We start from the raw sequence: 17,483 nt of genomic DNA, 5'->3' as shown, positions 1-17,483 counted from the left end.
ATGTCAAGCAATTGCCCTATTCCAATAAACAGCCTTCTGAATTCCTGGTTCAAAACACTCCTCTTTGGCTAACTCTACTATATCTACTGTCTTCCCTACTAAAATGTAAGTTCCTTGAGGGCAAGTGCTGTCCTTCCTTGCTTGTTTTTGTATCCCCGGTCTTTAATACATTGCTTGGCTCATATAAAGGACTTAACAAATGCTTTTCTTTCATTCATGCCAGTCACCATGACAGGTGTGGGGGATACAAATATAAATGCAAGAATAGTCAACTTTCAACAACACCTTACCACGTGATATGAGGATGCACTATGCCATCATGGTAGAACATTAATATTTTCCAATACTTTGGAAATAAGTATCATATCATTAACTTAATCAAAGTCTAAATTGCTGACTTTACTCTAGAAATAAGTATCTTCCCTTCAATCTTCCTCAAGATTATAAATGTTTCTATTTAAAATGCAACTGGTAAGAGTTAAGTATGTCTCATCATTTGCCTTTCAGGTGAATTCCAAAGTGAATAAGAAAGCTTGCAATAATAACTAAAATAAACACTTTTCTAGCTGTCTATCACTTTCACCTCAACCTCATATCAGAAGTAGAAAGACACAAGTATAAATGGCAATAAGAGTATCATAAAGATAAAATGTTTTCATTCATGTTACTTTCCTTAGAAAAATGACTTTGGGAAATTCTAGGGTAACCTAAATGAGCCAATATGTACTGATATAAGAAACTTTTGTGGAAGCCTGCTATAGTAGTTCTCTCTGCAAATCTAAGGATTTGATAACTGATCATCAATATGAGATAAGATTATTTCTTTCCCCTAAAGTCACAGTCATCATCACCATTACATTAATCAAGTATCTATGGACTAGCCTCAGGATACCCAGTATTGTAACAGCAACTTTAAACATTCCAACTCAACCCAGATTTAAAATGAGCAAGGGAAGCTTTAAGGCTTCAATCCTAGCTTCCTCATTTTCAAAATGAAGGGGCAAGCCCTGTTTCATCTCTAAAGGTCCATGATTCTATTAGTTTCTTTGTTCTAACCCAATAATTCAGAACCTATGGGCCACACACCAATGCACACTGCATAGACTTCATTAGTATGAAGTCTACCAATCCATGAGCACACACCTGGACATTTCAAGCGACAATTTAATATACTTTGTGTAAACTGAATGTCTCAGGTACACACCATTTATATGTGTAACTCTTCTTCAGATATCTGTGGATACTATTTTGATTATAAAATATAAATTAATTCTCAGTCAACACAGCCCCAGCAAAAACAGCAATCACTTCAAGGTCTGCAAAATTCTGATGTCAAAAAAGGATACTCATACTTGAAAAGGTTGTAAAGCAAACCCTATGGTATTAAATCTAAAAATTTTCTCATTTCTATTCCAAAGAATATTCCATCAATCTTTTTCCAGGGTATAATTATTACTCATCACAACAGTCTGCAGTGTGTCCCACCTTACAAAAACTGAAAACAGATCCATCAAACTCCCTAGTACCTCAGTCTTTTAGGATAGAACTTCTATATTTGCAGCGAGCAAAAACAATATAAGACACTAAACAAACAAAAAAGACCTTTTCTAAATGGGGAGTAAAGTACTTACAAGAAAATTTATGCACTTCCATGGAGGTTACTTTATGGAGCCCTTTGCATATGGAAAATTTAGATAACTGATTTAACAAACTTTCTTATCTAGTCTCCCCAGATAAACAGGAACAAAGAAAAAGACACAGAGATAGAGACAGAGAGGAAGAAAGGAAGAAAGGGGAGAGAAAATAAAGCTAGAAAATCATAGTCCTCTGGGATTATTTGGCTCCTGGTAAATAATCCTATATTCCTCCGTAATCCCTGGGGTTGTCACTTTATTACAACATAATGCTGCGAAACAGATATTTTGTGTCATCAAGAAAAAGTTAAAATTATATTTAGTATACTTCGTTTACATTGAAAAGTTATTTCAACCTTTTATGATAGAAATAAGTTAGCTTAGCTATATTACTTTACTTCAAGTGGTAAACTATACTTATCTGAAATATACTACATTTCTCCAATCATGTTGTATGACTAAAACATTCAATACTTCAATAAATCTGAGGTCAATGTAGGCACTACCTCCAACAATGCAAACAGCAACCCACCTATGCTTGCTCATTCTGCAGGATTCTTACATCCCCTTCCACAGCATCTCCATGAAGAATCTACCTAAAACACTGAAGGTAGTTCTCTACGTCTTTTAACATCCCATGTGTATCAGTCTAGTAATCAGGTTGTCATATCCCTTACTCTCACCACATAATAGGCCCATCTCTTTTCCAGTTATGCATTTCTTTGATTACATCTCTTATACCACAAGACTCATAAAGTGCTGGAAAATAATGCTACACCCTTATGCCAATCATAGATCTTTCCAGTGCCAGTTGGGTGACTCCCTCTTCCAAAACTTTTATTCTTCAGAGCTTGTAGTGTTTCATAATTCAAAGCCATATAGTATCCTTGTCTCAAAACTAAATAGCAAAAAGAGAGCAGGCTAGATTGCATCTGGGAAATAGTTCACTTTTCAGTAATCCCAAGCTAATTTCAAGTACATCCCTACTCCATCCTCAACCCCAACCAAAAGAAAAAAATTTTATTATCAAGATTTTCCCAGTAATGGTAAATGGCTATGAATTATAGGCCAGAGGTGTCAAACAAACAGACAGCAGGCCAAATATAACCTGAATTACTCCTAAGCATCGAAGTGGTCCAAAACAGATTAAAACGTAACTGAGAAGTATCTAAGAAAATAAAAATACAATAGGACATAAAAATGTTAATGTGCTTTTCTAAATAAATACGCACCTACAGGAATCCCTAGTATGATTTAGACACACACACACACACACATGCATGTGCAAATATACACATACTTGTGTACACACACAGAGACATATACACACACACACACATACACACCCCAATACTGACTGGCACAGAACTTTTAACTTGCTGCTTTTCCAACCCAAAACAGATCCCCTTCCTGCAGCCTGGTGGCTCTCCACTCCCAGAAGATCATGTGATTTAGTACAAATACTCTACTGCCCTATGGGCTTTAGCCCTATTTCATTTCAGAACTACCACACTCAAGCAGTCCACCAACCTCAGTTACTCCAGGAGTAAGTTCTATAAGAATGAAACCACTCCTAGATGTTTAAGAAATTCCAATGGATATAACAAGAAATATAGCAATTCAATAACCTAAACTTAAATCGAAGTATAATTTTAACTTCCTCCTTCAAAGGCACTGCAAAAAGATGATTTAAATGTTACAATACCAGTCCAAAATACTTTACTGTACCTGAATAACAACTGCTGATTGATTTTGAATTTTTTCCAGTTTTGCTTTCCTTAACATCAACATTTTCCTCTGTGCTAAGCATCTTCGCCAGTATTTCTGAATAATTACTGTTGCATTAAAAAGTTTCTTCATTTGTTTTCTGGCCAGGAATTTGATTACAGCTGCCTGAATTACTTTAGCAGCTTTATCTTTCTCCTGAAAATAGATTACAAAAGATAACCATATTATAATCAATTAACAAGCATTTATTTAGCACCTACTACATAACAGGCACTGTGCTAAGCATGGGTGATACAAAGACAAAAAATGAAATAGTCCCTATTCTCAAGAAACTCATATCTTTGCAAAATAAACATCCTGTACATAAATAAGCATATACAAAATAGAAAGTAAACTGGGTTGGTTTCAGGGCAGGGAGAAGGAGAAAACAAAGCTTCATGTAAAATTTGATGCTTGAGCAGGGTTCTGAAGAGAAAAAAAAAAAGAATTCCAAGAGGAGATGAGGAAGGGATATATTCTGGTAATAAATTCTGGAAAAGTCAGTGCAAAGGCATGATAATGGGAGATAAAATGTTTAGTATAATAGCACATATGCCAGCAGGGTTGAATTGCAGAGTATGACAAGGGGAATACTATAGCAAGAAAGGTAGGTTAGGGCCAGGTTGTAAAAGCCTTTAAAAGACAAAAAGAGCTTATATTTAATCATAGAAGCAATATGTGGAGTCATTTCAATTCACTGAGTAGAAAGGTGACATGTTCAGACCTCATTTTAGGAAAATCACTTTGACAGTTACATGGAGAACAAACTGGAAAAGAGAGAAACTTGAGGCAAGGAAACAAATCAGGAAGATAGTCCAGGAAAAAAGCAGTGCAAGAGATGTAATGAAAGTAGAAGTAACATAATTTGGCAACTGATTGCATGTACATGGAGTAAGGGATAGTAAGGAGTTCCATATAACACCCTAAGCTGTAAACCTAGATGATGAAGCACAGTAGCATCTACTACTGAAACTGAGAATTTCAGAAGAGAGTTGTATTGGGGGGAGGAGAGGGATGAAGAGTGGCGGGAAATATAATGCACTCAGTCATGTCATAGCATAGGGTGGTGGTACAGAAAATCAAGTCATTTCTGAGGTTGAATTGATTTATGATAGGATAGTCCTAAAAAATAAAATTGGGTAAGGAGAGGTAAAGTGGAGCAATTATCTCATATAAAGGAGGCGTGAATGGAAGAACTGTTAAAAGGGAGGGCAGGAGGGGGTGGAGGACTGGTAGTGCTAGAACCTTATTCTCATAACTGTGTTAAAGAGGGAATAGCATACATCTGTTAAAAGGTACCATAGAGAATGAAATAATATCAATACTAAGCCTATTTGCACCAAATGCTATGGTATTCAATTTTTTAAAGGTAAAGCTAAATAAATTATAGGTGGAAATAGATTGTAAAACTACAGTAGTTTTAGTATAATTACTAATTATTAGTATAATTACTAAATTAGTACAAAAATAAAAAATAATAAAAAATCCTTTTATAAAATAAATATGGTACTGATATCTACATCAAAAAGTGAGAAAACAGAGAAAGAGAATTATATACCGATTTTACTAATAAATATGGATGCAAAAATCCTAAATAAAATATTAGCTAGGATACTACAATATCACAAAAATTATACATTGTGACCAAGGAGATTTATACTAAGAATGCAGGGATGGTTTAATATAAGGAAGACTGCTAACATAATTGATTATATCAATAAAAAAAGGAACAAAAAAAATCACACGATCATATCGATACTCAGAAAAAGCTTTTGACAAAATACAATACTCATTCCTATCAGAAACACTTAAAAGCATAGGTTTGAATGGAGTTGTCCTTAAAATGATAAGCATCTACCTAAAATCACCAGCAAGTATTATTTGTAACAGGGATAAGCTAGAAGCCTTCCCAGTAAGATCAGAAGTGAAACAAGGATGCCCATTATCACCAATATTATTCAATACTGATTTAGAAATGATAGCAACAGCTTTTGGGATAAGAATTCACTATTTGGTAAAACTTGTTGGAAAAACTGGAAAGTAGTCTGGCAGAAACTAGATAAAGAGCAATATCTTACATTATTTACCAAAATAAGGTCAAAATGGATATATGACCTAGACATAAAAGAAGATATCACAAGTAAATTAGAAGAACATGGAATGTATTAACTCTCAGACATGTGAATAGAAGAATTTATGAACAAGAGAAAGCATTGTGAGATGTAAAAAGGATGATTTTGATTACATTAAATTAAAAGGATTTTGTACAAATAAATCCAATGTAGCCAAGATAAGAAGGAAAGCAAAAAACTGCAGGAGTGAGGGGGTGTTTCTAGACAATTTCTCAGACAAAAGTCTTGTATCTCAAATATATGCAGAATTTTGTCAAATATATAAGAATATGAGTCATTCCCCAATTGATAAATGGTCAAAGGATATGAACAGGCAGTTTTCTGATGAAGAAATCAAAGCTACATAGTCATATGAAAAAATGTTCAACCCCATTGATTAGACAAAAGCAAATTAAAACAACTTTGAGATATCATCTCATACCTATAAGATTGGGTAAAATGATAAAAGGGGAAAATGACAAATATTGAAGGAGATATAAAAATACTGGGACACTAATTCACTGTTGGTGGAACTGAGAAGTGATCCAACCATTTTGGAGATCAATCTGGAATTATGCCCAAAGAGTTATAAACTGTGAATACCCTTTGACCCAACAATATCACTAATTAGGTCTGTTTCCCAAGGTGGTAAGTGAAAAAAGAAAAGAACCCATATGTTCTTAAATGTTTATGGCAGCTGTCTTTGTGGTAGCAAAGAACTGGAAATTGAAGGGATGTCCATCAATTGGGGAATGGCTAAACAAGTTGTAATATATGATAGTGATAGAATACTACTGTGTTGTAAGAAATGATGAGGAGGTTGATTTTAGAATAAAAGGGAAAACTTGCATGAAATAATAAAGAGTGAGACAAGTAGTACCAAGAGAACACTGATATAGTAACAGTAATATTGTTCAAAGAGTAACTGTGAATGACTAAGCTATTCTAAGTATTATAAATATTCAAATCAACTACAAAGGACCTATAAAGGAAGATGCAATAGGCAGGGAGACAGCTTGAAATTTAAAATGTAACAAAAAATTTTAATTTAATTTTAAAAAAAGATTATTCTTCAAGAGGACAAACTTATTTCAACAAAAATTTATGGGGTCATATGGTAAAAGAAATCCAGTTACCTTGTAGCTTCTAGCTACACAAATTCCATCATTTTACAGGAGCACAATTCTGGTGAAATGCACAAAGTGTACACTACAAAACTGAGAAATGGTACCCAGTAGAGTAATATTTTTGCCTAGTAGCTTCTAGTCATAAATGAAAAGAAACAAAAATTTTAATCACAATTTGAGTGGCATGTATGTGGGTGACATGTGTGGTGCCACCAACAAAGACATGTCTTTCACAATGAGTATTAAATCAGAGCATTAGAACTTTAAAAACTTCCCACAAAGTATTCAAACTCATTTTAAATCATTTTAATCTATCTATCATATTTAATCTATTCAGGAAATGATAGATATCTCATGAGCTAAGGACAGAGGATACAAAGACAAAATGACAATCAGTCCTTGCCACCATGAAGTTTGGATTATACTGGAAGGACAAGCACTTACATGGAAAAGTGCAAGATGATTTATGGAGAAGAGAATACTAAAAACAACAGGAATCACGAAAGACTTCCTGTTGGAGAGAGCACCAAATTTGAGCCTTGAAGGAACTGAAAGCTTCTCTAAGGTTGAAGTGAGAAGCAAACCCATTCCAGAGATACAGGGCAATGTGTGTAAAGGGACCTTGCTTAGGTAAGAGATCGAATGTCAAGTCTAGGCAGCAACCCTTTTAACTGGAATATAGATTATGTGAAGGAGAGTCATGTAAAACAAGCTTGAAAGAATAGGCTGATTTCAGACTGTGGGGGACTTTAAATATCAAGCTGAAAAATTAGTATTTTACCCTAGAGGTAGTTGGAAGCCACTGAAAACTCATTATCAGGAAAGTTTATCAGTTATTTTTGTGAGAATATAATATTTATGTGCCATCCCATAAACCAATTTCCTGCTATCTTCCAATTTACCAATCAGCATATCCCATTTTTATTTATGTATACCTGATAGAGTTTTAGATTTGCTCTTATTTTGTATTTTCTCCAAGTTGTCTGAATAACTCGAGCAGCTCGTGTTTCTTTGCGAAGATCTAAAAGCCTTGCACAAAGAAATGACAAATAGGTAATAACAACCTAAAAAGAAAACATGAGAGATGATCAAAGGAGCATAGAGATTACAGAATATTAACTGCTGAAAATTTAATTAGTATTGAAAAACTCATTTACTTACTCTCTCATCAGGAATTGTATTAGACATGTCTGCATGATGAATCATGGCAGGTATTCCACCAAGATCTCTCACTCCAGTGCTGACCAACTGAAAGTTTTTTTTCTCATTGTCTAGGAGCTCTTTGTATAACACTGAGCTGTCTGTTGCTAGGTAGTCCAAAAAGAGGCAAATTAGAATGACCACAATACAAAACAGTTTGAAATAGCAAAGAAATCACATAAAAGCTTGTCAAAAAATGACTAACCACGATCAAATACTCCAAAACAAATATCCAAACCACTTCCATCAGATTCAGAAGATGAATTTAGTGCCACTGAATCAGTTTTTGTATATTCCACTGTTTGAGTGGTACGCTGACATATCGCTTCAAAAGGTACATAGCAAGGATGATAGTAATGAATCAGATAACATAATACTCGTCCGTCGGAGAATGACACTGTAAAGTTTTCCACCTGATTGAAAATTTAAAAAAAAAATTCAGTTTACTTTTCTCAGTTATTGAAAATGTATTATCAATTACATATTTTAACTGGCTTTGAAGGTAATTTTTAAAAGCTAAAGGAAAATTGTTGCTTGAGAAAGATGGATTTGATAACAACATTGCCTCTGGAGCTCTAATATTTAGAAAAAAAGTGGGAAATGATTGACAAGTTTTAAATGTTATTTTGTAGAAACTAAAACTGAAATTATTTAATAAAAAATTGTAATTTCAACATTTATTCTTATTCACATTCTCTTTAACTCATCATATTTTCTTTACTGTACGTATATATCCAAATATATATTGTTTTTTTTTTCTTTTGGTAAATGCAGACCTGTGATTTCACTAGAGCTAAGCTCTCCAAAAAGAAGTCTCTCCACTGAAACGTATATTCGTTTTACAATTTAAAGTTAGAGTTTGTACAGGACAATAACAGATTAAATCACTTGCTCATGGTCACAAGCATATTATATTCAAAAGGCAACACTTCTGTCCTGGTCTTACTGAATCCATGCCCAGATCTTCCCAACTCCCTGCATCTATAATAGCATACTGCCTTTCCTATTCAGCAGGACTTAAAAAAAATAATTACTTTAACTTTTAAAAGATATATTTAAAGAAACAAACAAACAACATCTACAATAGGTAACTAGAAAAAATGCTAAACTTTATTACTATCTTGCCATAGTTTAAAATGAAAACTAATTAGAGACAAGAATAACTAAGCATCTTGTCCTCTAAAACATCATAAAAATGCCATGATTTTGCTTTTTGGGTAATAGGACACATGGCCCTTGCACAAAATCTCTGCATGTGTTTATATATGTGAATGCATATAAGTTATAATCCACTAAGGAAAAGTGCCCAAATAAAGAAAAAGAGAAATATAATTGTATACATCAATGTATAAACATGGCTCGACCTTAGAAACAAAATCTTATTTGAGGATTAAAATTTTTAAATACTACTCTTAAGCATACCTTAAACAAAGAGAAAGTTTATACTTTAAAAAGAAATGAAAATTTTAGGTGAATACACAAATTAACTTACTTTGTTGTTATAAAATGCACAAACAGCATTCACCCAATCCATCAGCAACTTTACATTTTCGCTATGGTGTTCCAAGGAAAAACTATTCCGCTTACTTTTTTTCACACAGGTCAGGCCATTAGAATATGATGATAGTGTAGTAATTTTTCTTTTTATATTTAGTGAATGCCTTAAAAATGCAATTTCTTCCTTTAATTGGTCTAAATTAAGCAAAATGTCCACCTGAAAGAGAGAACAAACCAACAAAAAAGGCTTAATTACATATTATGGTAATCTATAATTTTTTAATATAGAAACTAAAAATTCTGACATCTACCTAAAGAAAAGTTACACAAAATATAATGAACTTGCAATGCCCTAAATTGAATAGATATCTTAACCTAAGAATATCCTCGCAACCATCTCTTGAAATTATATCAAATATAAGTGGCCAGAAAAGATTGATATGTTCCAAAAGAAAAAGATAAATTATTAACATGCAAGCATAGCATTACACTTCCATCCCACACACCCCCCTTTCCGCTGCTCTCTTTCCCATACACACAGTTAACTAGCTCCAGGAAAACACAGTTTTAAGTGAAACAGTATATAAGTTCATAAGTGAAATCGTACTGTAGAAGTTAGCTAATTTTACAGCAGTACAGTACTAAACAGAAATTATTTTCCCATAGTCCTAAAATTTGAAGCACAAAAATTTAATATTAATATTAATATTAATAGAGACCTGGGAGTCAAACAGCAATTAGTGAGGAATGAGCCAGGCTGGGCTAGGAGGAGCTGTAGTAAGGACATTCTATTTCAGGTTGCCACAAAAGGTTGTATCAATGAAGTCAAGTAGAAGACATATTTTAATTGAAGGAAGATTTCAACAGAAGTTAAGACACCAAGAGAAAAAATACAGGCAGAAAGAATGACAAGCAGAAAGAGTAGAAAGGATTTTTTTTTAACGTTGCATTGGAGAAGATAGTTGAACCACAGTTTAAATCTAGGAATGATAGGCTCCTGGCCAGGGATGAGTGTTCTTAAAAAGAGTTAGTAGTAATGTACTTGTCTGTAGTCTTGAACATCTAATAAAATGGCTTTAATCTAAAAAAGCAAAGGAGATATTGGACTAGTCAAGAAGCTAACTGCAACAGAGATTAACAACGTAGGACGTACAACAGCAGAGACTGACCAAAAATTCACAGGACACAAAATCAGTGAAATCACTAAAATCATCACAGGGCCATCAATTTAGATTCATAAAGGATCTTAGAGGTCATCTAGTCCAAATAACTCACACAAAAGGAGAAATTGACATCATAAAAGTTAAACGAACTGTCCATGGTCACACATGTAGTAAGTATTGGAGTGAGAATTTTAACCCAGGAGGACTGATTCCAAATCCAACTTTTTTCAAACCCCTTGACCTCTGATGCATACATACAAAGAGTACAAAGTAGAAATGACAGGCAAGGTGAACCAGATATTTTAATGGTATCAGGCAAAGATGACATCATTAATAACACTGACACATCGTGGGATGAGAACTTTTACTAGAATAAGTCTCTAGAAAGGTACATCCACTCAAATGGAGAAAGATGTAAGGGAGGGAGAATAGCAAGGCATATATTCATGTGATCTAGGAAAGAAATACAATGAAGATCATTTTAGAAAAAAAAATCAGCAGAGGCATAAGCAATGTCATTGGTATATACTGCAGACCAATTGGACACAGAAAAGAAAACAGATCAAGATCCTAAGCCTGGCATAGAAACATGGCACAGGAGGGATGGGAGTTTCAGTTACATGGGTGTCTGCCAGAGGACTCATTCTGCTCAAACCAGAAAAATTTATCACTTACTTGACCTGTCTTAATGGTTATTTGATTCTTCAAAAGGCATATTCTAGATCTGATTTTCATTAGTTTCATTCAGGGCAGTAAACAATGGTAAGCTTAGGTGATGAAGGGAAATAATCACTCTATTTTGGAACTTTCGATAAAGGAAAGCAAAACCAGGAATGATCTAAAATCTAGACTGAGGGGAATAACAGATTTCAAAGGGTTCAGAGTACTAAAATTCCAAAGAGTCAGGTAAACCAAGAGGAAAGAAGAGCTCTCAAAAAATGAAATTCTGTAATAACAATTCCAAAGAGAGGAAAAGGGAGACTTTTCTAAGGAGCTATATTATAGGAAACTCAACCACAAACTGATTTTGCCTAAAAAAAAAAATCCACATACAGAAAATAGGAGATAGGGCAGACAATGAAGGATAAATACAAAAGCATGGCATGGTCCTGTAAGAATAGTAACAGAAGAGCTACACTTTAGAATGAAGTCAAAGAATCTCAAAGTTGGTAAGGCTGTTTGATTGGAAATCATCCATTCCAACTCATACCAAAAGAAGATTCTACTTTACAATGAATAAGTCTTTGACTGAGGCAGCTAGGTGGCACAAGGGAATCAGGAAGATCTGAGTTCAAATCCAGCCTGTTGTGTGTCCCTGGACAAGTCACTAATCTAAACCTCTATTTGCTCTAGTTTCCTCAACTATAAAATGGGGATAATAATAGCACTTGCCTTATAAAAGTTGTTGTGAGGATCAAATGAGATATCTGAAAAGTGCCAGTACAGTGCTCAGCACATAGTAAGTGCTTAATTATTGCTTATTTCCTTCCTTTGCTTGAAGACCTTCAATAAAGGGGTACCTACTACCTCCTGTGATAGCCACAGGAGTCATATTTCATATACAGCTCTAATTATGAGGTGCTATCTCTTTACATCAAACCTAAATTCAGCTCTTTGTCATTTCCACCAATTGTACCTAGTTCTGTCCTCTGGGGCCAAACAGAACAAGTTTATTTACACTTCCAGGTAAGGGTCCTTCAGATCCTTGAAAACAGAAAGCTATCATGTCCCCCAGGAAGTGTTCTCTTCTTGAAGCTAAACAACCCCAGTTCATTCAACTGATACTCATAACATGAACATGGGATCCTTCTCTGACAGAGCTGACCCCCCCACCCCCGGTCACTCTCCATCTCCTATCAAATGCAATCCAGACTCAAACACAATAATCTGGTGGGGTCTTTAAAAGATAGAGTACAGTAGGACTATCACCCACTAGTCTTGAACATTTTGCTTTTTATTGAGTTTATATTCTACCAAAACTCCCAAATCATTTTCAAACTAATTCCTAGCCATACTTCTTCCAACTCATAACTCTGAAGTCGACAATGCAACTCTGTATTGTGACTCGCTCATTTTTTTTTATTCAAGGAAGTGAAGTTGAAAGGACACTGGAAGGGGCAAATTAATAAAAATTAAAATAAATTATTGAAAAGGATAAATAATAAAAGTAAGTTTGAGGGAAAGAAAGCATTAAACACTAGGGCAAATCAAGAAAGGACTTGAGTAGGAAATGGCTCTTGAGCAGAAATGTGGAGGGAGCTAAAAACATCAAAAGGCAACTTGCAGAATGTAGGGATTTAGTTTGCTTAACTATGCCTATATCACATGAGTTTTGTTTTTGTTTTTCTTCTTCCTCTTACCAGTGGGAAGAGGGGAGAGAGGAAGGCAGAAATAAATGCTTGATAATTGGGGGGAATGGCAGGGAAAGAAACTGAGGAAGTATTGCTGGGTTTTTTGAGGGGGAAACTAGCAATTGTCTTCAAGTATTGGAAAATGTTTCAAGTGAAGGAAGATTAGATTTGTTGAACAATGGGTGGAATAATAGATAATCGGATTTACTTTGATCTACAGACTATTTCCTAACAATTAAAGTGGTCCAAAAGTGGAATGTGCTGCCTCATGAAAGTAGTGAGTTACCTCCTTATTGCAGTTTTTTCCAGTAGATGATGGAAGACTACACGTTAATACTGCTATAGAAAGGATCCTTTTCAGGTATTAGTTAAATGACCACAGGGATCCCTTCCATTCTAGACTGTGTGCTTTATTACTCTTACAATGCTAAATATTAGTTAAATTGAATGATAAATTTTAAAAGTTGTTTCTAAAGTACTACAAAAATGTATTAAATCCACAGTACCTGAAAAGTAAGTGCTATTTTCCAAAGCAATGTTAGAGTTCGTTCTCTGTGACTATCCACAATATCCTTAGACTGAATTGTATTACCTGTAAATGATGAGACAGCCAGAAAAGTTATGCATAAATTTTTCCTGAAGGAAAATTCCAACCTGAATTCTATTTAGCTATTACCTTGTTCATCATTCAAAGGAACTCCGTATTCTTTCAGCACTTGAAGAACAATATCAACATTGTGAATCTTCTGAAGGCGACTTATTGCAGGAATCCTGAGTTTCTTTGAAAGGTTCCAGTTCTTTGTGAGAAGCTCCATGGCTCTCCTATCAATGATGAAAAGGAGGTTCAACATCAAACTGTAGCTTTTTTCTTTTTAAAGGCAGGCTATGTTGTAGTTTTTTAATACATACTTCCACATATGAGAGAAAGTATCAGAAAATGGATAGAGTGCTGTTTGTTGTTGTTTGTCCTTTGTTCTTAAAGAGGACCAATGACATCTCAAGGATGATGTCTTGACTTATACATGAATTGGATTTAAATGAGGCAGTTCCAAAGCTGTCAGCTTCACTCTGCCCTCCAGTCATCAAAGTCCAATGGCAAGACAAAAGTCGAGCTAACTGATAATGGCCTGGGATGCAGAGTGCTAAGCTTGATGATGGATGGAGCTAGGTTCAGGTTCACCTCTGCCACATCCTGAACACTCTAGGCAAATCACTTAAGTCCTATTTTCTTCATGAAAGAGGTCATTGGAGACTCTGAAGCTGGAGGACCAGGGTTCAAAACCCACTTTCGTTGCCAACTACAGGCATGCTTTGGGGAAAATCACTTTTATCCTCTGAGCCTCAGACTCTTCATCTCTAAGAGGAGGCTAGATGGCATCTCAGGACCCTTTCAGCTTTCAATCTATGATGTTACTTATCTACTAAGTCATAGATGGGACTAAGTCATGACATGTCCTCAATTTCCATCACTGATGGAGAGATTTCCCCACTTTGACAAAATCAAAGACCCTTAGAGGTATCTAGGTGACACAGTTGATAGGGCACTAGATTTGGAGTTAGGAAAATCTGAGTTCAAATCCAGACTCAGGCACTTACTAGCTGTGTAGCCCTGGGAAAGTCACTTAACCTCTGTTTCAGTTTCCTATAAAATGGGGATAATAATAACACCTAAATGCCAGGGTTGTTGTGAGGATCAAAAAAGATATTTGTAAAGTGCTTAGCATAGTTCCTGGCACATAGTAGGCATTTAATAAATATGGTCTTCCTTCTCTCGAGTACTCATGTACATATTCACAAAATTTCTCTAATCTGTCCCCTTCAGCATATAACTATATCTCTTTCCTGTTAAAAAAGCTTATGTGGCTCCTCATTAACTCTAGCTTAAGATACAAATTCTACTGAACTCTATTTCATACTTAGAGCCATAAGCAATCTGGCTTCATCACATCTTCCAAGGTAAGTTCACATTACTCCCTGAACTGTACATTCCAGCCAAACACTCCCTCCTCCTGATTTCCATGCATTGAGGTTGGAAGCCTAAGGCTTGAAATTCTCTGCTCTCTCAGCTCCCAGTCAGAAACCCCCTATACCTTTCTTTAAGGGTCTCAACTCAATAGGCTCTTTTTGACTCCCCCATCTGGGAGGCATAACGCTGTTGTTTGGCACAGTGGATAGAACACAGGGCCTTGAGTCCAAAAGCCTTGAATTCAAATCCAGCCTCCACACTTGCTAGCTGAGAAACCCCAAACAAATCACTTCACCTTTGCCTCAGTTTCCTCAACTGCTAAACGGAAATAATACTACTATCTACTTCCCAGGGTTGTTGTGAGGATCAAATGAGATAATATTTCTAAAGCTCTTAGTCCACAGCCAGGCACAGAGTAGGCACCTATCAAATGCTTTTCCCTTCCCTAGTGTTCTACATCCATTCGTTACTAACTTCTATGCGTATATGCTGTTCCCACTGCCAGTATAACAAACTTTTTGAGGGCAAGGTCTGTTTCATTTTTGTCTATGTATCTCTGGCACCTAGCACAATGTCTATCATACAGTAGGCATTTAAATAAATACTTGGTGAATTGGATGGGATTCAGTGCCCTCTTTAGTGTGTCTCTGGATTATTAATTGGTATTCCAGTTTCTAGTTTTTCTAGCTGTTCTGTATAAAAGAATAACTAGGTGGCACAGTGGATAGAGTGCTGGGCCTGGAGTCAGGAAGACTCATCTTCATGAGTTCAAACCTGGCCTCAGACATTAACTAGCTGTGTCACCCTGAGCAAATCACTTAACCTGTTTGCCTCAGTTTCCTCATCTGTCAAATGAACTGGAGAAGGAAATGGAAAACCACTTCAGTGGACTCTGAATAAGGTCACGAAAAGTTGGACATGACTGAAACTACTGAACAACAACAACAAAACATCTTCCATAAAGCAGCTGAAATAATCTTCTGAAAGCACAGGTTTGCATATCACTTTCCAGTCAAAAATCTTTGGTGGCTTCCCATTGTCTCAAGGATAAAGCATTTCACAATATAGAACCAGTCTGCATTTCCAGCCTTAATTCACATTATTTACCTCTCTGCATCATACATTCTATGTTATATAGAATACATATTTTACCATACATTATACTTTATAAGAAAAAAACTTTTGAAGGACCCCTTTTATACCCTTGGGTGAAAAGGAAGTCAAGTCAACATAACCTAATGCTATCAGGATGCTTGGTCAGTTGCAAAAGATGCAACTTAAACCTTACAGCCCTGGGCCAATCAAGTCTTAATGGACTTCTGAGGAAGTCTTCAATGCCTTCTGAGAAAGCCAAATCCACAAGAGGCCAAGCCACACCTTAGCTCTCTCAGCTAAATGAGAGGTTTAGCTCATGTGTCACATCCTCTATAATGCCTTTTCTAATCTCCTTGTTTGTTAATGCGCTTTGCCTGCTCAAATGATCTCTTATTCATTTATTTACATGCTGTACTGCAACCTGACCAATAGAATACAAGTTCCTTAAGGGAAGGAATTGTTTTCCTGCTTTTGTCTCTGTGTCCCCATGCATGTATACACGTAGAAGTACCTACTTTATGCATACTAGGTGCCTAACATAGATTTGTTGAATTTAAATGGTATAATTGTTTAACACATACCCCTAAAATATTGTATGTATGTATGTACGTATGTATATATGGGAACTAGGGAAGAGGGACATGAAAACAGAACCGAACCTGGAATGTGGTAATAGAGAAGTAACTAAGGGTACTATTTGATGAAACATCAACATTTCAGTTTTCATGTCAGAAGAGAGCTTCCCATATACATATATATATATATATACACACACACACACACACACACACACACTATATATGTGTGTGTGTATACATACATACATATATATATATATATACACACACACACACATATACATATACATATAATCTGCAGAGGCTAAACCAAGATCTTATACAAACCTAGAGAAACATAGGATTTAATGATTCAGAGGTGAGAGGATAATCCTTGCAAGTCATCAAGTCCAAACCCCTCATTTTAGAGATTTGGGGAGCTTAAAGAGTAAATGACTTGCCCAAGGTCACAGAGCAAATAAGCGCCTGAGGCAGGGTTTGTATGCAGGTCTTCACATGTGAGATTTCAAATCCAACATTCTATCCATTATACCGTGCTGTTAAGTGAATTTCCACACTCATATATGTGAGGTTCTTGATAAACTATACAGTTAAAATTATATCAGGTAAGTGTTTTAAAATCAAGGAGAGTTACTTCAGCTTGAGAAGGCAAATGTCAGAAGCATTAAATAAGGTAACCATCGGTATTCCTATATTTCAAAGATTAAACTTCTGTAGAGAGCTAAAGTTATTAAAAAAAAAACAAAGATATAAAAAGTTACTTTAATAAATAGTTCAGCTGAGATCTGTATCCTGTTTTTTTTTCACCTCTAGATTATTCTCCAGGGTAAGCACTCTTCCCTGACATAGCAATTCTCTGCTATGGATGGAGAATTCTTTGGAAGGTAACATCCAGGTACTGCCTATCTTTTAACTTCACACCCTATAAGAAGCCACTCTTTTAAAATAGGTATTGTCATTAAAGGGCTTTATAAGAAAAGAAAAAAAAAGATGG

At 35.3% G+C, this 17,483-nt stretch overlaps 1 protein-coding gene across 3 annotated transcripts in view; it reads right to left on the bottom strand.

Moving 5' to 3' along the window:
* ASPM (abnormal spindle microtubule assembly) overlaps nucleotides 1-17,483 on the bottom strand; it is a 58,416-nt gene that overhangs the window by 21,670 nt on the left and 19,263 nt on the right. For all 3 annotated transcript variants that reach the window (XM_027843437.1, XM_027843439.1, XM_027843438.1), the window contains 7 exons: nucleotides 13,527-13,672; nucleotides 13,357-13,442; nucleotides 9,332-9,553; nucleotides 8,045-8,252; nucleotides 7,801-7,946; nucleotides 7,575-7,703; nucleotides 3,363-3,557 (listed from right to left, as the gene is read on the bottom strand). In XM_027843437.1, the coding sequence (XP_027699238.1) occupies nucleotides 3,363-3,557; nucleotides 7,575-7,703; nucleotides 7,801-7,946; nucleotides 8,045-8,252; nucleotides 9,332-9,553; nucleotides 13,357-13,442; nucleotides 13,527-13,672 (1,132 nt within the window). The remainder of the gene's footprint in view (nucleotides 1-3,362; nucleotides 3,558-7,574; nucleotides 7,704-7,800; nucleotides 7,947-8,044; nucleotides 8,253-9,331; nucleotides 9,554-13,356; nucleotides 13,443-13,526; nucleotides 13,673-17,483) is intronic.

Source organism: Vombatus ursinus, unplaced genomic scaffold (genome assembly GCF_900497805.2).
Source record: "Vombatus ursinus unplaced genomic scaffold, bare-nosed wombat genome assembly UNPS02014909.1, whole genome shotgun sequence".
In the NCBI taxonomy this organism is placed as follows: domain Eukaryota; kingdom Metazoa; phylum Chordata; class Mammalia; order Diprotodontia; family Vombatidae; genus Vombatus; species Vombatus ursinus.
The sequence above is the reverse complement of the archived record's forward strand: the minus strand, read 5'-3'. Positions and strand labels throughout refer to the sequence as shown.